Raw genomic sequence first — 15,602 nt, 5'->3', positions numbered from 1 at the left:
TTCAGACCAGGTACATAGTATACCTCTCGCACAATCATCTGTTCTCCATTTCTTGCTCGGATACTGACTCTGCCCTTACCCTTGACAGATATCTTACTATCAGTTCCTGTTGTTACCTCATATTTCACATTTTCATCCAGATTGACAAACATTGCAATATTTCCAGTCATGTGATTACTACAACCTAAGTCTAAGAACCAAAAATCTTCTTGTTTGTCTTGTGCAATGTTACATATTAACAACACAATCTTTGGATTCTTATCTTCTTCATTTGCAAAATTAGCATTCTACCTACTATTCATGTCATTTTGTTTTTTCCTACATTCATTGGCGTCGTGCCCATATTTCTTATAATAATGACATTGGACTTGGGATTTGTCATACCTTTGTCCATGAGCTTGCTGTTTGCTTGAACCTTCATCTTGGTTCTGATTGAAGCTCCTTCCGCTTGTGCTTGCAGGATTATTTCTGCCTTTGTTTTGGCTTCTTCAACGACCTTTGTTATTTGCTCTGCCTCAACCTTTTCCTTGGCCAAAAGACATATGAGTCTTGAATGCTTGCTCAAAGGAGGAATTTGTTCCTCTACTCAGTCTGTGTTCATGAGACATAAGAGAAGCACTCAGTTCATCTACTATGAACTGTGAGAGATCCTTTGTTTCTTCGATTGCTACCACAATAGATTCAAACCTTGAGGGTAAAATTCTCAAGATCTTCTCTACAATCCTTCTTTCTTCAAGAATCTCACCATGAGATCTTATCTGGGTTATCAACCCAATAACCTGAGTGAAGAATGAATCTATTGTATCAGATTCCTTCATGCTGAGTGTTTCAAAGTCTCTCCTCAACATCTGCAACTTTGCAGTCTTCCCCTTCTCCATGCCTTGATAGGCAGTTTTGAGAATATCCCATGCCTTCTTGGATTTTGTTGCTGCTGCAATCCGTGGAAAATACTTTCATGTACTGATTGGAAGAGAAAAAATAGGGCTTTGGCATCCTTCTTCCTGTCGCTCTTCAACTGGTCTCTTTCTGCTACTGTCAAAGCAGCCAACGTTGTTGCATCTGCAGGTTCAGCATAGCCAGTTTCAACCAGCTCCCATATTCCTTGAGAAGCAAACAATGCTTTCATTGTTATGGACCAATAATTGTGATTTTTCCCATTAAACTGTGGCAGTTGGGAATTTTTCAAACCAGTTCCAGCATCTGCCATCTTAACCTATATAAGTAAAGAAGAGATTATAATTAAAAACAAGCAAAAGCTTTCTCTGCTAGAGAAAATCTGCTCAATAAGCCTCTTACAGCTCCTACAGTGAAAAAACAAACTTTGTTTTTGACTCACTGAGTGCCTAGACCAGCTCTGATACCATGCTGGAATTTCTGATAATTCTAAACAAAACTAAAAAATAGAACAATACTCTGTTTTTAACACAACGGAAATGAAAAATCGTTTGCGGAATACAACGTTTCAGCATCGCAGTTTCGTCAGTTGTTGTTTGCAGTGTTTCAGCAATGGTGTTTCAGCAATGCTAAAACTCGTGTTTCAACAACGCTGAAACTGGTGTTTCAGCAACACTCTGTTTTGACGCCGAGAAACTATTTTCTGCTTATGATGTATCAGCAACACACAGAAAAAAACTTGTATTCATTAACAATAAACCAACAATTACAAAATTGTCTTCCTCACATAGAGGGATTTTCACAGGAGATTATGCTGAAGAGCATCTTCCTCTTGACAGAGGGATTACAATAGGAACGCTTCAGTTCCACAAACCAATTGCAGTGCGTTACAGAAAAGACTCTCTATCATTCTTCTAACATTCGAAAGAACTGTTGTTCATTACATTTATATTTGACTTTAAACAATTTGATAATAAAAATATCTTATAAAGCTTATCTGCGTATTGAATGCAGCGAGCGGTGATGCCTTTTGAAGAAATGAAGTCGGTTGTTGCAGGGAAATTTAATGCTGAAAATTTAATGCACATTAATGTGGAAAATATCAAGCACAACTTTGAGGCATCCAACAGTCTTGAATATCTACAACAAATCAGATTTCTGTCCAACTGTTTATGTTGCAGTTGGAATTAAATTCCAACAAATTATTTAACGAGAAAATAAAAGAATAAAGCTCCACACAAGACCGTTGTTCGCGACTGGTTCGACAACCATACTCACATGTGTAAAATAAATACAAACTCATGTCTTTTATAAATAGAAGTTCCACAATCGTGGAGCACTGCTCTTTAAACTTTATACTAGACATTAAACGAGAGGGTATCAAAGCCCATAACTTAAGAAAAAGGAGAATAAATATTTAAAAACAAAACTTGAGTTCTATTGCAAGTCTGCCAAAAGAAAACCCAAGATGATATAGGCACCTGTTGTTTTGAGGAAAGAACCACATGGAAATAAAACCAGGAATCTTTTCGTCGAACCCTGAGATGCGAGGCTTCCCACTATTGGAATATCACACGTGCATCCATAGGAATTAAAAAAAAGAGTCGTAGGTTCTTAGTAGGAAACCCTAACTAGCAAATTCATGCAAACAAGAGGAAGATGACTCACTTCCACTTCATACTCTCATGCACGCTTACCGATGGGTGGTCGTTGCAAAGAAGGGTTGATGACGTTAATTTTCTAGTCACATGAAACCTTGTTGATGTAGGAAAACCGTAACATTCGAACCATGGCCTAGCTTACAAAAGCCAATTCTCAGAGAAAACAATTAACAAACCAAACTCTGGAAATTTAATTACATGGCATTGGGGAAATAAGAAGGTTGAGCCACCAGAACGAAGAGCTAGGTGCACGAAGTTGCAGAGCTACTCTGGGCAAGTGGAAGCACGAATAAACCAAGGATCCATCGAGGGTGAGGGGTGCTTACCCAAAAACCACCCATTCCATCCCTTGACTTCAGATCATGGGTAATGAATACAATGGAGTAGCAACAACCATCTATTAGCATATGACATTGCCACCAAACTCCAAACCTTCCAGAGACTATGTCAAATATAGAACGCAAATCTCAAGTCCAAACTCACCCCCGCGTTGGCATAAGCGCCGTCATTATGAAGTTACGTTAATAAGAGGTGCATCACAAATCAAGTTAATATCATACCTTATGAAATTACTAGCAGAAAATTAAACATTGTTGGTATCAGAGTGGAGTTTACCTCTGCCTTGGTGTGGATTCGAATATTTTGAAGTGATTTTTATTTTCATTTATTCGACTGAATCTCATCGTCAGTTTTGTATTGCTTCGTTTCATTTCATTCGCTGGTGTTGTTTCTGCTGCTTCGATGCTCTCTCCACTGCTGTTCTTCTTCTCCCCTTATTGTTTTAATGGTGGAGTTAGTTTCTAACCTTCACTTTCTTCACGCAATTTTCTTATATTGATATGCACATACATCATAAAAAGAGCGTGCCTATCAGCCATGAATTTTGGGAAACAATCAGTCTATTTTGTCAGAGTAGTCAAAGCATGCTGACGAGATATGGTCTGTTATACGCATGGAATTGCATTGGACATATCTCGCATTTGGCTATAGGGCGAAATGTTTTTGGAAGACCGATTGATTATTCATGCGATTTTAGTGGCTGTGTGAGACCGAAATTATGCTTTATACCCGAGATTTGAATTCGAATGAGGCGGGTAGTGATCGAGCTCGCAGCTTAGAATCGTATAAAATTTTTCCCAACACGGGAACTTCAATTTTTTTTTTAATTAATGGTGCAATTAAAATTTTTTAATTGCATTCAAGTGTATATATGTTAGATATATATCGATACAAGTACGGGCAGAGATTCCGATCTCATGGTGCATGCCTATATAACTGATGACGATGGATATATATGTTGTTTGTATGTGCAAGTCCTCCATTTGAAAATAGGATGATTTCTTGTTCCGGAGCAGAGTAGGATTTCAGGGTTTAATTTTTACAGGTGCCATCGTTATTGAGGTATGCAAGATGCAGGCTCTTTGTATTTGTATATATTTATTGGATTTTTGCCCTCTTAACATGTATGTCAATCGAGTATTAACTATCACGGTTTGAAATTTGAATTATATCGTTTTGCTTGAAAAAACGGATCCTGGCGGTAGAAGACTTGTGTTGTTTTAAAATGGATTGGGTGAAAGTCTTGAATCCAAATAATCAAACCAAGTTAATTTTGGTAAATAGGGCATTCTGTGACCGAAATTAATTCTGAAACCCTTTTGTCTTGCGTTTATTTACGGCTTAATAAGAATTGAATTCTTGATTGCTTGAAAAGCCTGTTCAAGCATGCTCCTCTTTTTATATGGTTCACTAAGAGGGAAAGAATGCTGCAATAGATTTGTGTTCGAATTTTTTCCTCAACATAAGGCCTTTGAATGATTCTCTTTATAGATTTTTTTTATTTAATGAGCTGAAGAACTAGAACTTGAATTGAATTGTGTAGTATGAATGAGTACAGAGAACTGTCCTGGTTATTGAAAGTTAAAATAATGGAATGCGTAAGACTTAACGAACAGAAGGCTATTGGCTGTAAGGCACTGTCGTGGGTTGGTTATTGAAAATTATGATACTCTTGATTATGTTTGTATGAATTGGTTTTCGGTGTTAGTTATAAACCGTTTCCACAATGTAAATCAAGGAAGTGTCGAACTATTTTTCGGCTGTGCATGTTGCACATGTTGGAGTAGTAGCTGGCTCATTTGTGTTTGCTTCTGCTTCGTTTTGTATCATGCAACGTTGGTTTTCTCTTGTATTTTCTCATTTTTGTAGCTTATATGTGTAGATGTATACACATATAATGTGTTAGGTTTATATGCACTCAGCAGCAACGTTGCTCATGGCGATTTCACTGCTGATTGACTTTAAGCGCTTTCTCATTATTTTGTCCAAGACGTGCATCTTCCAATCACTGTTGCACATGTTTGCTAGTGTCTGATGCATCAGCTGATGTTTGACAATGAAGCGTTATATGCTTGATTATATGCAGCCCATCTGAATGAATTGAATGATCAGTTGGATTAGATTCTTGAAAATGAAATGGGACATTATCCATTTTAGAATCGGAAAGTTAAACCACATTATATTCATTTTCAAGCAAATTCATTAATTGATCATTGAAAATAATTTATTCATTTATATTATTTTCATTTAAATAATATCACAACAAATCAGTAAATATGTTTCCTTTTTTTATGGATTGAAGGAACAATATTTGTGTGTGAATAAAGGTTGTTGTTGATATAAATCATGGTTCAGATCTTGTGAGCAAAATAGTTTGTTTGCTGGTCAATTTTGTTGTTTTATAAACTTAAGGACGGAGCCTGAAGTCAAGCGAGCTAGCCTTCGAACTGCATTTGCTATGCAAGTGCAAAGTAGACCAACGCTGCTTCAGTCAATCTCTGGGTTGAGTTTATAAATTGAACAATCAAATTTGTAGTCATTTTCGGTAATGTTAACTGCTTTAACCTTGATTTTGATTTTGCTGGAAAAATATTACAGTTATATGGAGTTTATTAAAATGTCATTTTGACTTACTCCTTTCAGTAAACATTATTTTTCTCTCTGGTTAAGTTTTGTTTATGCAACAAAATAATGTCTAGTGATCCATATGATTTTAATTAATTGGAGAATAGCCACAGCATCTTTAATTAAATAAAATTATATATTGATTGGCAAGATCACATAAAGATTATTTAGACATTAAATTGTAATTAATTACACTGAATATAATAAATTTTATCCCACGGGAATTTTTATTATATTTATGTGATTAATTAGGATAAAATTTCATAACCTACCCACAGGAGTTATGAATTAGTAAGTTTTATCATAAAGTTTTATTGAATCTGTTTGAATTAAAAATTTAGCCCACGGCAATTTTTATGTCATTTGATTCAATTCTTTTTAGCATGATTTACATGAATATAATAAATTTTATCCCACAGGAATCTTTATTATATTTATGTAATTAATTAGGATAAAATTTCATAACCTACCCACAGGAGTTATGAATTAATAAGTTTTATCATAAAGTTTTATTGAATCTGTTTGAATTGAAAATTTAGCCCACAGGCAATTTTCATGTCATTTGATTCAATTCTTTACACTGAATATAATAAATTTATCCCACAGGAATCTTCATTATATTTATGTAATTAATTAGGATAAAATTTCATAACCTACCCACAGGAGTTATGAATTAATAAGTTTTATCATAAAGTTTTATTGAATCTGTTTGAATTGAAAATTTAGCCCACAGGCAATTTTCATGTCATTTGATTCAATTCTTTACACTGAATATAATAAATTTATCCCACAGGAATCTTTATTATATTTATGTAATTAATTAGGATAAAATTTCATAACCTACCCACAGGAGTTATGAATTAATAAGTTTTATCATAAAGTTTTATTGAATCTGTTTGAATTAAAAATTTAGCCCACAGGTAATTTTTATGTCATTTGATTCAATTCTTTTTAGCATGATTTACATTGGTAAAACATGAAAGTTATTAAGCCTCAATTTTAACATAAGCATGTGATTCTTTATTTTGATGCAACAGTACAACCTGAAAATTTCTCTGAAATTCGTTGTGACATTTCCGAACTTAAGGAAATAATCTCATTTGTTTGTTATGAATCTAATATGGTTAACGTTAATATTAACACATGGTGAATTGATTCTGGATCAACAATTCACATTTCGAATTCCTTTCAAGGTTTGCAAAACCTAAGGAAGCCAGTGGGGAGTGAGCAAAGCATCTTATCAAGAAACAAGATGGGCTCACATGTCGAAGCTATAGGAACGTGTTATTTAACTTTAAGTAGTGGGTTTGTTTTGGAGTTAGAAAAGACCTTTTACGTTCCAAGTTTTTCTAGAAACTTGATTTCAGTTTCAAGGCTTGTACCTTTTGGATATTCCTTAAACTTTTCAGAAAAATCTTTCAGTCTATTCTATAAATCTGATTATGTTGGGAATGGTATTTTGTCTAATGGTCTCTACTGCATTAATTTACAAAACAATGTCACATATGATTCAATGCATGTTCACACTGGCACTAAAAGATGTGTTGTTAATGAAGATTCCTCTAAATTATGGCACCGGAGACTAGGTCATATCTCCATAGATAGAATTAAAAGATTGGTAAATGAAGGAATACTCAATACTCTAGATTTTACTGATCTTGAGACTTGTGTGGACTGCATAAAGGGAAAGCAGACCAACAAGTCAAAGAAAGGTGCCAATAGGAGTTCAGACATATTAGAAATCATACATACTTACAGATTTTATTGTCCATCTCACAGCACTAGGATTGTGGAATCAGGAAATGCAAAGTTTCTTGAAAATGACTTGATCAGTGGGAGCGATCAAACCAGAAACATAGTTTCTGAGAAAGATCATTCAGAATCTCAACCTTCCACTTCAAGTGAAAGATTGGTTATTATTCATAGCACCCCTCAAGTACAAATTGGTGTTGAACAACCAATTGTTGAAGTTCCACAAGCTGCTGACGATATTCCAATAGATCAAGGAGTTCAAGAGTTGCCAAGAACTTTTGAACAACAAGTTGAACCACATACTTCTCAGGAAGATGATGGTACAACATTAAGAAGATCTACTAGACCTAAGAGATCAACAATTCCTAATGTATGCTCAAGTCTGCACAAGACCTGACATTGCATTTGTTGTGGGAATGTTGGGACAATATCAGAGTGATCCAGGTTTAGACCACTGGAGAGCTGCAAAGAAAGTAATGAGGTACCTTCAAGGGATCAAAGACTACATGTTTATTTATATCCTGTTTTGAGGCTGCTTTACATGGTGTATGGCTTAAAAATTTCATTTCTGGGCTTAGAATTATGGATTCTATCTCTAAGCCATTGAGAATATATTGTGATAATTCAGCTGCTAGTTTTATGGCTAAAAAAGTGGGAGTCGAAATAAACACATCGACATTAAGTATTTAGCTATAAGGGAACGTGTTAAAGAAAATAAAGTGGTCATTGAGCACGTCAGCACTGAGTTAATGATCGCTGATCCTTTAACTAAGGGCATGCCAACGTTTAAATTCAAGGATCATGTATTGAATATGGGACTTGGTTCCATTATGAAGTTTTTCATTGTATGGACAATGTTATTTTGATGAAATTCTTAATTATTGTGATGTTTTTTCTCATATTTATGTGCACCTTAAGTTGATTTGAGAAAATTCATTTAAGAAGGACCAAGAATAAACATAAGGTTTATTCATTAAGATATTGTTGCCACATAAATTATAATAAGAATAAATGCATAGTAATACATGGAAGATAATACTCGTCATAAGAGGACTTATCGCCATGATTCATGTATCTATTACTTAATACAGATTGTCAATGGTTTTTGAGACATTAAGTTTGGAAGTATGGACCAAGTGGGAGAATGTTAAGCTCCATTGATTTTACACAAAAGCTACCTTGATTTATGGAATTGCAGTTTTTCTTAATTTATGGAAACCAACTGCAGTAGTTTCCTTAAGTTAAGAAAATCAACTGCAATTACTAAATTTATAATTGGGAGCTACTAAAGTGGTCCATCACTTTGATCTGATCTCTACCTTGATTTGTGGTTTTTCTAACACATAGCTTTTAGAAGCTTGATGGAAGCTTAGCTATATGTTCATCTGTTTGGTCCCCAAGCTCATATCTCAATCCCCTTCAGTTCTACACCATCTAGCTGAGATAGCAAACTCGGAAGTGCCTTCAGACTAGTTGTCTTCTTTCCTTTTTGCATGTGCAGCTGGAGCGTGGTGTTTCAGAAGGAAATTGCATCAACAGTTTCACCAATAGCTGGAGGTAATTCGTATCCCTGGGCATTAAGTTTCAGTGATTCTTTTCAGTTCTTTCCGCATGCAGAATCGCTGTTTAAGTTTATTAGTTTTCTAACAGTAACAACATAAAACTTATAAAGAAAGTAAAAATATCGGCATTGATGAAATGACCCATCGGGTGGATAAAGTATAATGTAGCTAAAATTAATAAATAATCAATAAAATATAGAAACCTCTTAACATTTTAATTGGTATAAAAGTTGGTCCTAAAAAATCTCATATATCAATTTAATTTCCAATTTAACCATTGGAATCGATGAGTGTTCAGTCCGACGGCAAGATCTGATCAAGAACGATAATCAACGCCATAGCGAAAGTTTGGTTGTAGCCAGGCCACACTGTCAGATTGAACACATCTTCTCCCAGCCATTTATCTGATCTCACTTACTTTGGCTTCACCTGCAAAATTCCAAGTATTTTTAGAACTTGGAACGAAACGAGTCCAACAAACTACTCTGAATATTGATATACAAGGTAAAAAAGACATCCGGGAACATACAAACCTCTGCAACGACTTCGTTAAAGCGGTTGAAAGGGGTGAAGGAATGCTTGGCATAACATCCTTCAACACGATATACAAAGTGCGGCTTATTATTATTCTTACATTTCGCTGAAGAACCCACGTACACCTCTGTTAATCTCTTGGAGGGGATCAGCAGAGATGGCGCTCTTCTCACGATGAAAAGTGGTTTTGGAGTATCCCGGGGTTCTCCTAGGAATCCTTGCCATTCATTCCGTAGACTCAGCCTCTGCTACACATATAATTATACAATTTACTCCACTCTCTGCCGGAAAAAATTGTGCAGAAAGCGCAATCTAATTACAACCATAAGCATGCCATTACAGTCTTGTAAAACACGGTATTCTACAGTTATCGTTTACATGGTGACAGTGGGATTCTCCATTGTCAATTCTTGTTTGGCAGAATTTGGCGATTCCAGTAACAAAAGAGTAGGAAACCTAAAACATATCCCCTTCTGGCACCCATTGGAATCGATGGTTGTTCAGTCCGATGGCAAGATCTGATCGAGGCCAATAATCAACGCCATAGCGAAAGCTTGGTTGTATCCAGGCCGCACTGTCAGATTGAACACATCTTGTCCCAGCCTTATATCTGATCTCACCTGCTTTGGCTTCACCTGCAAAGTCCCAAATATGTTCAGAAATTGGAATGAAGCGAGTCCAATAAATTACTCCGAATATTAGTGTACAATGTAAACAAGATATCCAGCAATATACAGACCTCTGCAACGGGTTCATTAAAGCGGTTGAGAAGAGTGAAGGAACGCTTGGCATAACATCTTCAACACGGTATACAAAGTTCGGCTTATTATCCTTCTTGCTTTTAGCGGAAGAACGCACGTACACCTCCGTGCTTCTCTTTGAGGAGATCAGCAGAGATGGCGCTCTTCTCATGATGAACAGTGGTTTTTGAGCATCCCGGGGTTCTCCTAGGAATCCTTGCCATTCATTCCGTAGACTCAGCGTCTGTTTCACATATAATTATACAATTCAATTCCAAGGGTTACAACGATGTCAAACGATTTAATCCCATTTAAAAGACATTAGATATGATTGAATACTTTGCGTCGCATTGTGAGAAGGGCCATTCCTGCGGCGTCCATGAGCACGACTTCGTTCTTGGGATTTGAGGGATAGCTGTCGACTCTAAACACAAGGTTCCCACTGGAATTGAACACTGTAAAACCATTGCAGCTGTAAACAAGAGATTTCTTCCACACTGTTAGAGATGTGGCAGACACCGTGGAGAGTTTATCTTCGATCGCAGCATGCGTGGCGAACTGTGGATCATGTGGATGAATCTTGGCGAGCATTGTTCCGGAGAATATGAGATAAGGGAGGCCAGGAATGAGCAAAAAACAGCGAGTAAATAATATAAACGTAAGATCTGTCAGGGAGAGTGAACGCCAAGCCGAAAATTTCTCCTTTAATTAATATCCCTGGTTCTCAAACTTGCTTAAATAACTCCGATTCCATATACCAATTATAATATTACAAGGTTCGCCATCATTGCAACCACCTGTCAAGTGTTTCTCCGGGTTGATCCCTTGTATTAAAATTGACCGGTCACTCACCTTCCTCCAAAAGCAAAACAAATGTCCTATAGATTAATATATTAAAATTGACGGGTCACTCACCCTCCTCAGGAGGCAAAACAAATCTCTTATATATTAATATATAGGCAGGTGAGTGGTCCTCTAAGTTCCTTGGGCAGCTTGGTATTCAACTCATTATAGAGGTAGCCCTCACGCGGCGCAGTGACAAACATTATTCAGGCGGAAACTTAAAATTAAGTTAGCTAAATTAATAGACCAGCGGCTATTTTATTTAATCAAGTTGTTATATTATAACATTTTTATCATACTGAATCAGAAAATCAGAAAATCTTTTTTATGCGATATTTTTATGTATAATATTGATGAAAATTATTTCAATAATAATATATTATTTTTTCATTTTTATAAAATTCCAATATTTTTTAAATAACAATTTTCTGTTTTATTCACGTGTTATTATTAGACATGACCATGATATAATCTCACCACTACTAAACTTAAAATATATATATAATTTAAATAAAAAATTGTATTCACCTTTTTATATATCATATCAACATAAACAAAATTAATAAGTTAAATTAAGTTATTGAATATTTAAATATGAAGTTTTGAAGTTAATATCTAAATTTGTTATTTATATAACTTATAAAGTAATAATTTTTTTAAATAAAAAATTAACTTTTATAAAATAATTTTTCTTAAATTTATCTAAGAGTACAAAATAATTTTTATTTATTAAATTTTGAATTAAAATTTTCGTGTAGAATTATATTGTCATTGGAAGATTGCACCACGTAAGAAAACGAATATAATTTAAATAGCTTCTTATGTGCTAGCGTCAGATAAATGAAATTGATAGGTGAATTCATACTGGTTGAATACTTTAAGTACGTGGCCTTTTGTGATTCTTAAAATTATAACAAGTAGATTATTTATATAATGAGTAGATTAAAATTTAATTTTTATTTAAATAAGATTGTAACTTTTATTGTAATAAATTTTATATGATATTAGTTTGTGTATATATATCAAAATTAGGTACCACATGTTACGTTAAAAATATATATATGTGAAATTTTTATATAGTTGGTTGGTATGTTTCATCCAAAAACTACACTTATATCTAATAATATAAGTTTAAAATATTAATATTACTTATCACATAGGTTATAAGTTTATCATTTAAATTGTAAAGAAAACTAAATAAAATATTATTTTAGTGTCATACTAAAAGATACTAAAAGATTATTAAAAAACATATAGTCTGTTTGATCATGTTAATATGAGGGAGCATCTACATATACTGGTGTAGGAAGATCATTGTTTTCATTAGAGGAGGTGAAGGTTTATAAATTTTTTGTTAGAGGAGGAGCATTTTTGTCTCTCTTATCCACTTTGTCCATGATCTCTGCCATACAAACTAGATTTCATTTTTTTGTCTACACAATTTGTGAGGACTCTCCCCATTAGAGTCTTGATGTCACAATATGGATTAATTGTTTGCATATAGGAATTCTGATGAGCTCGAGTAGAATTACCAATATCAAAGAAGAAATTCCTTGTGCCCATATCAAGCTAATGTTCTGGGATCAATATGTGCATCTGATGAACTTCCTCCTCAACCTTAGAGATTGTTTTCTGAATTTATTCAGGTATAAATTCAATAAATCTAGCCATAAACTGACAAGTTGTAGCTTGTGCCCAAGGCTGAGAAGGAGAGAACAACTGAGATTCAAGACAAATTGGAGGGATGACTTTGCCTCTTCTACCTCCTTTGTAACTAGAGGAGAGATTACGTCATTCCTTAATGAGGGGAGAAGGGAGGTGGAATAAACGACAACCAAATATCAAGGGAGTGAGGTAGAAACAAGAAACCAAGGGAGAGCACCAAATGGTGGTTGGGGGGAACCAACCCAAATTACAAGCCCAACACAAGAAATTGTTATTGTGATGGATTCTCCAAACTAACAAAGTATACCCTGAACTATCATGGAGAAATGAGGAAAGGAAAGAGCCAAAGAAAAAACCTAGTTGAGGACAAGGGATTATGGGGTAGCCAGAAAAATCATCTTGAGACCCACAAACAAAACTAGATAAGGGAAGAAGAACCATAAATCAATATGATAGTGCCACAAACAATGGATAACAATAGTGAATTTTCAATTTGAAAGGCCAATGAACAAAGAAATTACCACCAAATCAAACCTTAGACCCATTCCCCATGCAGTCATTATGCCAAAGAAATCTAGCTTGATAATTTTCACTTTCTAGCTAAGAGCCATGTCTAAGCCTGAGAGCAAATGCATTGTTTAATAGAGTGTTACATGGGGTTAGTGATCCGACACTAGTGGATGAAAAAAACCCAAAGAACAAGAAACACCTACAAAAGCACCACTATAAGTGGACAAAAACATCACTTAATATAATGTGAGCTAAAGGAAAGTTGCATAACAACCCAACGTACTCTGGCAACCAACAAAATAGAAACCATAATATATCGCTAACATCATATTCTCTTCTCCTCGATCACCTTGTGGCATGTATGCCACAAACATCATGGGAGTTTTTGTATTTATGGTTGGATACAACTCAAAAGTGGGCTACAAAATTGAATGTCCTTCCTATATCTCCCATGCATCAAGCTCCATTATTCCAAAAATATCCCTCAATCCAAACTCAAACATCCTCAAACGAAATGCCACCCTCATGCATTCAACTTGCCTAATGGGATTGCACTACCACCCTTCATTGGGGTTGTACTACAACCCTTCATTAACCTTTTGAAACTCATCTCAATACAATGATATAATTCCCATGACCCTCCATGGGGATACTATTACTAATAACATTAATAATTATCTTTACTATTTTACTAAAATCTTCTGTTAATTGTATATTATTTAATAGTTTATTATAATATATATCAAAATCCTAAAAAAAACTTAAGATTTTACTTTTATCTATAGTTGTGCTTTTAAACATTAATATTTTAAAGAATAAATTTTTTTAACTATTTTAAATTATAAATAGACAAGTGTAATATGCATCGCTGCTTTTTAGTACCTTCTACTTACGCAAAAAGTGGAGAACCATTATGGGGTTCAAATGTGATCATATAACTTAGTTATATTAAGTAGATGATTTAAGCACCACAACCTTTAGACCGGGAATCAAATTCCTAATAATATATTCGTACATGATAACATAATTTTATGTGATGTCCCCAGAAAAACTGTAATTATTTTATTTACTGCAGTAAAAAAAACAAAGACTGGATTTTATTATTATTAACATTTGAATTATGTATTAAATTTTGTTAATTATGAATGAAAACAAATATGGAGTTTTAACAAATCTTGTAACTCTCTTTCATAACAATAAGTTGGAAATAGGTAGTTGCCTAACCCTAACTACTTCCCTGATTATGAATTCTCCAAGAAGGGATCAAGAGGGGAATGTGAAGGTACCTAAGAGAACTAGAAATGGAGAAGGGCGAATATCTGCCGTGATGGAAGAACAGACGGATTGTGAGCTAAGTCTGGAGGTGACCAAATAGATATGAATGTTATGACTATTAAGTCTTGTAAGAAAGCATTAGTCTTGTGAGCAAGAGCTTAGGGGGAGGCATGGACCTGAAAGCAAGTCTCATAGTTGGGAGGATAAATCTGTAAAGTGAAGTGGTGACTACAACAGTTAACTGACATAAGTCTGTATCCATGTAAGTACTGGATCCTTTGTATTTAATTAAATTATAAAATGTACATGTAGTAACTTTTAAAATTAGTAATTTAGATGGCCTGGGGGCACCTGTCTGAACTATGTTAATATAGAAAAACATAAGTAAGAGAACTCAGCAAAACCCTAGGTATAAATAAAGAGAAAATGTAGAAATTTTAATACAGAAAGATACAATATTGTGAGATTAACAGAAGGAAAATATTTCGTTGTACATATATATAGCTACAATATCTATAACAGAAAGATACACTGACTTGTTAGATAACTAAAACAGTAAGATGTCATTTTTAGGAATAAACCTTTGGAAAAGGAACAAAATCATAACTAAATACAGATAGCCATTACAATGAAAGATGATGATCCTAGAAAATAAACGTTAATAAAAGAGGAATCATTATAACTAGACACAGAAAGCATGTACAACAAAGGTGTCAATTCTGGAAATAATCACATAGATAGAAAGGAAAAATTTTAGGGATAATATTTAGGGCCATAATATTACAAATGTACATAGCTATCAACCAAAAAACATACTCCAAAAATTTATTAGTAGACCTGAGGGGTTGTTTGTGACTACATAGGAAACAGGGCAATGATGCTATAAATTCCTTGCAACTTTCGAGGAGAAAAACAGCTAGGCAAAGACTACCCGTTAAGGGATTATCGCTCAAGCCTCGACCAGGTTTATATACAAAAAATACACCTTTAGAACACAGAGAACGGAACTGAAGCTGATCTTGGTCAAGCTCTTGTCACGACTAGAGCAATCTGAGCAAAGAAATGACATTGAAATTCCATTTCCAAAAACAAAGAGATAAATCAAATCTTATTCCTGTCCCAAGATTTAAAAGCAACATCACGAGCCGGAATGGGTTTAACCCCTTAGAAACAGACCCTCATCAAAATCAACTTTGCAAGCA

The 15,602-nt window shown here is 34.6% G+C and overlaps 1 protein-coding gene across 1 annotated transcript; it reads right to left on the bottom strand.

Annotated features, from left to right (window-relative positions):
• Window positions 1-9,127: 9,127 nt before the first annotated feature.
• Window positions 9,128-10,698, bottom strand: LOC149158696 (protein LURP-one-related 8-like). Its single transcript, XM_089434069.1, has 3 exons — window positions 10,447-10,698; window positions 9,363-9,612; window positions 9,128-9,237 (listed from the first exon to the last, which is right to left on the bottom strand). Exons 1-3 carry the CDS (start codon window positions 10,696-10,698, stop codon window positions 9,128-9,130), a joined length of 612 nt encoding a protein of 203 aa, XP_089290195.1.
• Window positions 10,699-15,602: the final 4,904 nt, after the last annotated feature.

Source organism: Pinus tabuliformis, chromosome 5_2 (assembly GCF_031772625.1).
Source record: "Pinus tabuliformis cultivar Carrire ecotype Pingquan chromosome 5_2, CPIR1, whole genome shotgun sequence".
Lineage (NCBI taxonomy): Eukaryota > Viridiplantae > Streptophyta > Pinopsida > Pinales > Pinaceae > Pinus > Pinus tabuliformis.
The sequence above is the reverse complement of the archived record's forward strand: the minus strand, read 5'-3'. Positions and strand labels throughout refer to the sequence as shown.

Bases quoted from the DNA above. Each gene is read 5' to 3' on its own strand.
- LOC149158696 (XM_089434069.1), bottom strand. From the start codon at position 10,698: ATGCTCGCCAAGATTCATCCACATGATCCACAGTTCGCCACGCATGCT. The intron at 9,613-10,446 runs GTATTCAATCAT...TATGTGTAGCAG, and splicing joins TTCTCACAATGCGACGCAAA to AGGCTGAGTCTACGGAATGA. The intron at 9,238-9,362 runs GTATGTTCCCGG...AAGTGAGATCAG, and splicing joins CGAAGTCGTTGCAGAGGTTT to ATAAATGGCTGGGAGAAGAT.